Genomic DNA, 5,334 nt, shown 5'->3' with positions numbered 1-5,334 from the left:
TTATAATATAATTATATTATATTTATCTATTTGACGACACGATTCAAATACAAAGAAAGTGTTTTATAAATTAAATTCATATGAATTTGGAAGAAATGGTCATTAGTAATTATAATTATTATTTTAATTTGCTAATTTTTAAATTACTTTAATAATACAGTTTGAGTAACATATATGACAATATATATTATGCGATTTAAGTAATGTAACATATGTGACATAGTATGTAACATAGTAATCTGCTGTTTTTTTTCTTCCAGCTTGTAGTCTGGCTTAGGGAAAAATAATTTGTCTTGCACAATTAGCATCAATTCACATTGGTGCAAATTAGCCCCTGTAATGGATAACATTTTTTCGTTCGTTATTCGTCATTTTACCTGAAGTCTTTCTCAACTTTGTTCAAATTGCATGCAACTTCTTACACGAAACCGACTACAAGAGTTATAATAAATTCTTTAACATGTAATACCGGATTGCATGTTGCACAAAAAAAAACTGGGTTTTATATATATAAACAAATAATTCGGTTTGTCTTGAGGGAAATTATTGGTAGTTGATAGGCCCATTTATCGCGCGAATCATAAATTGTAGACGACAAGGTCGATTACTTCGCGCAATTGCACATAATTGTTCTTACACTTGACGAATTCTTTTATGAAAGGATGAATTCTTAAATTATGCCATCAAATAACGATTTGCTCTACTGATTCCTATTACCGTAACAGTCAGTTTCCAACTGACTATTAATTAATAGTCTACCCGACTATTAATAGCGTTTGGCAGAGAAAGTGTCTATTTACATACAGATGTTCGCAACAGAGAATGAAAAATTTTTTAATAGCTCATTTCTATAAATTTAATTTGGAGTTATGTAAAAATTATAGAATTATAAAATTGTGTTGTATACTTTTATACATGTATATGTATATATTTATATTTATATAGTTTATATAGTTATATATTTATATATTTTTATATATTTATATAGTTATTTAAGAATATTAAACTTTTATATAAGTTTAATATTGCATGTGATAAATGCGGGAAATGTGTACAACGATATATTTAAGTTATTTAAAAAATTCGCCTTCATAGTGATTCAAACTAGTTTGTAGGTGGAGGAAGTTTTTAATACTTTTAGAGAATGCGATCAAATTGCTCTTTGTGCAAAAGCTTTTACATCTCTCTCGCTTTACTTCTGTGAATGTTTGGCAAGAAATTTCAGAGATGCTTTTTCGAAGAAGCTTTACGGTTTTTATCTTCTTATTTCTTCTCTTCTTTTTGAGATTCTATTTCAAATCTACCAAGTTTGCCAATTGCGGTAATAACATATAATTTATATCTTTCAGATCATTATATGATCTGGCAAATTTAGATTCGAATATAAAATAAACATAGAAATTACTTGGATTAATAAACATACGCAATTACAAGAGATTACAAGAGATCAGCTAATATATTTATTGTTTATAATCCAAGAAAAAAATGCTCATTAAAGATGAGCTGTTGGATGAAACACACCCAAAACTGTCTGCGGTTCGTACGTCATTTCTTGTTGGGATTTACAGACATGCCATAGTAAATTGTCTAAATATTTTGGCTACTGCAGGCTTCATCAAAACTGCTCTGTGCAGTCGACTGCGTCGTTCCGTTTCGTTCCGTTCAACATTCGCTGAAAATCGTTGATCACTGTCAAGCTCATCTAATCTCACATATTCATTGGTTCCCTTCAAATGTCAAATTACGGCAGCAAAGATAATTGCGAGGCTCTCCGCCGACCCAGCCTCTCCATAAAAATGCAACGTAGCTTGAAGAAAATGAGAAAAAGCATCCAAAAAATTACTGGTAACGATATCCGATTTGATCGTTGTAGACTAGAACTTTCTCCTAATCTAGTTTTTGTAACACTTATAGAAATCGCCAATTAATTAGCCAAATCGCTCGATTAAATTAAATAATAAAAACGTAATATATACAATTAAGTAATTGAATACAATCATATATGATTTTTAGTAATAAAATTAATAATTATCTGTTTTAAATAATTTTGTGATAGCTGTTAAATAAATACTTAATTTAATTAAATGATTAATAACAATTATAATTTGCTAAAAATTTTGAAGTATAAAAAGAAAAAGAAGATACAAAAAGTTAAAGTAAATATTCGCAATTTTTTAGTGATAATAACGCATACTTAGTAATTTGACATTGTAAAAATAGAAAGAACTCTTTAAAGTGCGCAACTAATTAATTTAATCTTATTACAATTATAATTTATATTCAAAAGATATATAATTGTGAAGAATTTGATAGTTACAGAATGAATTTCAAATTTCTAAGATTAATCCGAGCGAAAAATCAGAATGTAAATATATATAATAATCTGCAATACACTGTAACTAGATTACATTTTTGTAGAGAACATCCAGGAAGATGATAAGCATTCATTGTACATGTTTCCTGAGCAACTGTTCACTCTGACTTGGCGCACCGGGTTTTCTAAGGATGAAATTCGTAAATTGTATCGCGCCTTCAAGCAGCTATGTCCTAGAGGATGCGCAACTTTCAGCGACCTGAAACCCGCGTATGCCAAACTATTTCCGCTTGGTGATTCGACCAGATACGCACAGATCATGTTCAACAACATCGACAGAAATGGCGATGGCATCGTCAATTTCAATGATCTTCTCAAAGTTCTGACATCGATTATTAATGGCAACGTGGACCAGAAGCTTTCCTGGATATTTGAGTGAGAGCTCTCATCTCATTTTCAATGTTTCTATTAATAGTTATTTTTCTGATAAATTCGAAAAAAATTGTAAATAATATTTTATGAGAAATTTAATTATAATTTATAAAGGGTTATTCAATGGGGATTGGAAGATATAATAATATTTATTATTATATTTTGAATTGAATAACCCTTTATAAATTATAATTAAATTAGAAGAATTTTAAATTAATTTTAAAAAAGATTTTTTTGGTTAAATTTAAAAGCAATTCATTTTTTGTCTAATTGATGATCTCGAACATAGCCAAAGCAACACACGCGAAATAATCTCTTCGGACTTATTGCTTTTCAGATTTTATGATTTAAACGGCGACGGTTGCATCACAAGACAGGAGATGCTGACTATAGTATCCGCGATTTATGAGATGATGCAAAACGCGCAAACTATCCAGTCCATAGTTAACCAGCAGGTAGACAAATTCTTTGAGAAGATGGATGCGAATAGAGACGGTATAATCTCCAGAGAAGAATTTATGAACGGCTGTAAAAATGTATGGAATCCTCTAGTATGTGTAAAAATAATATTGTTCATATTTAACACTAGAAGAATCCTATTTAATGATGAAATGTTTTATTAGATTTTTCTAAAACAAAAGAGTTATACATTTTATTAATATCGACATCGATACAAAATTTGATAAATAATTTATATGTGTTTTGCTGTTACATCTTCTAGTGTTAAAATTTAAAGCACATCGCAATCTATTTTAATAAGATCTATTTTAATAATAGAGAAATATAAAAATGTATATGTATCCAAAAATTTCATAAATTCTATTTTCTTACAGGATGCTATTATATACAATCAGTTATTTTTATTTAACAAAATCTGATGACGGAATGAAAATGATGTTAAGAGATTAATGAATAACTTATATATAAAGTCATTAAAATATTTATAAAAGACACTACCTTTTGTCTTCTTTCACTCTTAAAGAGTACATATAATATATCACATTATTTCTTCTTCCCCTTATAAGAATTTGTATTGTTATATAAACAGTTTAATATCTCATCTTAAGCTTTATACATCTTATATATCTTAAAACTTTATACATGCTCAGAATCTTTTTTGTAAAATGTAAAATACACAGGCAAGGAAAAAGGCAAATGCCAATGCGAGCAGTGCTTTATCAGTAACTTCTCGTCTACCATATTTTCCTAATAATTTTCCTGATTGTACTATAGCTTGTTGCTGATGCTCTAATTCGTCCTTAGTACTGCCGACCTTGTCCGAAGATGTTACTGAAACAATAATACAAAAAATTTGCTAAAAATATAATTTATAATTATCTCTGTTCATTCTTTGGCGTTAAAATTCAGCGCAATGCAATCTAGTTTAATAATAATGAATATAAAAATGTTTATGTTCCGAGAGATTTCATATATTTTTACAGGATGCTATTATATACAATCAGTTATTCTTATTTAACAATATCTGACAAATGAAAATGATCTTAAGAGAAGTTAATTAATAACTTATACATAAGTTATTAAAATATTTATAACAGTCCCTCTATCCTTTCTTTCATTCATGAAGAGTACATATAATATCAATCCATAGAATGACATGCCATCAAGTAATAAGACAAGTACATACACAAAGTATCCAGCGTATCAGCGCTTCTTTGAGATGTTTCAGCCAGATGTCTGGAAATACTAAGCAACTTGTCTGTCAGTTGGCTGGATGTGTTCGTCAAACTCTGTTTGTCATGCCGTCTACGGAGAGCATTTTGTCGTTCCTCTGGCATAGAGAATAGATTCTCTCTCGCCAGTTTGTCAATGACACATGCACTGACAACATTGGCCTTGCGGAAGGCGGCTAAGGAAGTGTTCAGCTGTTCCTTATAACTATCCACGATAGATAGCAGTTCAATCCTCTTCATTTTATCCATCTCGGTTTCGGCGACGGATGCCAGATGCTCTATGGAGAATTTCAAAACTGCTATCTTGGCTCTGCCCTCTGCGTTGAGTTCGTCTAGCACTTCCAGCGGCCCACTGCATTGCTGTATGTCCTTCACAGTAAACAGATAATTTATTAAATGCAGAATGTTAATTAGACATATTATAATTTAATTCATAATATTTCTTGCCACTATCACCATAGCTTTTCCAGTAAACAAGAATGGATTAAAATGAATTGAAATTTTTTTCTATCCGAATGCGTATTTTAAATAGTGAATACTTTTTTTTTTATTTAATTGGATTCAATTGGATGCAATTGGATTGAAAAACTGTATTTCTTATTCAACATTTTGAATTAAACAGTATTCACAATGTGTGTGTTGTGTTTTTTTTATGTGTATGTGTTATTTTGTTACACAGGAAAAACTAATATTATTTTTAGATTGAAAGGCATAGAGATAGGCTCCATGCAATTTTTATAAATGAATAAAAATTCAGAATTGATAGAATTGATAGAATTGATGACAAGCATTCATTTTAACATTCGTGAATCAATATTTCTAAAAATCTGAATCCATTTCAATTCATTTCAATCCATTTTCGTTTATTAAGTTGTTATATCAACATTGAAATTTAGG

General features: G+C 29.5%; 2 protein-coding genes across 4 annotated transcripts in view; one reads left to right on the top strand and one right to left on the bottom strand.

Annotated features, from left to right (window-relative positions):
* Positions 1 to 1,677: 1,677 nt before the first annotated feature.
* On the top strand, positions 1,678 to 3,690 carry LOC108688697 (hippocalcin-like protein 4). Its single transcript, XM_018195047.1, has 4 exons — positions 1,678 to 1,845; positions 2,419 to 2,749; positions 3,084 to 3,282; positions 3,580 to 3,690. The coding sequence occupies exons 1-4, from the start codon at positions 1,734 to 1,736 to the stop codon at positions 3,622 to 3,624; spliced, it is 687 nt and encodes a 228-aa protein (XP_018050536.1). The 5' UTR covers positions 1,678 to 1,733; the 3' UTR covers positions 3,625 to 3,690.
* Positions 3,691 to 3,705: 15 nt separating this feature from the next.
* LOC108688696 (vesicle transport protein SEC20) overlaps positions 3,706 to 5,334 on the bottom strand; it is a 1,926-nt gene continuing 297 nt past the window's right edge. For 2 of the 3 annotated variants that reach the window (XM_018195044.1, XM_018195045.1), the window contains exons 2-3: positions 4,392 to 4,806; positions 3,706 to 4,036 (exon numbers count right to left, since the gene is read on the bottom strand). In XM_018195044.1, coding sequence (XP_018050533.1) covers positions 3,852 to 4,036; positions 4,392 to 4,806 — 600 coding nt within the window. In that variant the 3' untranslated portion in view covers positions 3,706 to 3,851. Of the gene's footprint in view, positions 4,037 to 4,391; positions 4,807 to 5,321; positions 5,329 to 5,334 lie in introns of those variants that run through there. The other variant, XM_018195046.1, reaches the window with a different exon arrangement.

Source organism: Atta colombica, unplaced genomic scaffold (assembly GCF_001594045.1).
Source record: "Atta colombica isolate Treedump-2 unplaced genomic scaffold, Acol1.0 scaffold238, whole genome shotgun sequence".
Taxonomy (NCBI): Eukaryota; Metazoa; Arthropoda; class Insecta; order Hymenoptera; family Formicidae; genus Atta; species Atta colombica.
Note: the sequence above shows the minus strand (reverse complement) of the source record. Positions and strands in the feature narration are given on the sequence as shown.

Excerpts from the sequence above, each read along its gene's own strand:
- LOC108688697 (XM_018195047.1), top strand. The coding sequence starts at position 1,734 with ATGTCAAATTACGGCAGCAAAGATAATTGCGAGGCTCTCCGCCGACCC. Across the intron at positions 1,846-2,418 it reads AAGCATCCAAAAAATTACTG|AGAACATCCAGGAAGATGAT; the intron begins GTAACGATATCC and ends ACATTTTTGTAG. Across the intron at positions 3,283-3,579 it reads TTATGAACGGCTGTAAAAAT|GATGCTATTATATACAATCA; the intron begins GTATGGAATCCT and ends ATTTTCTTACAG.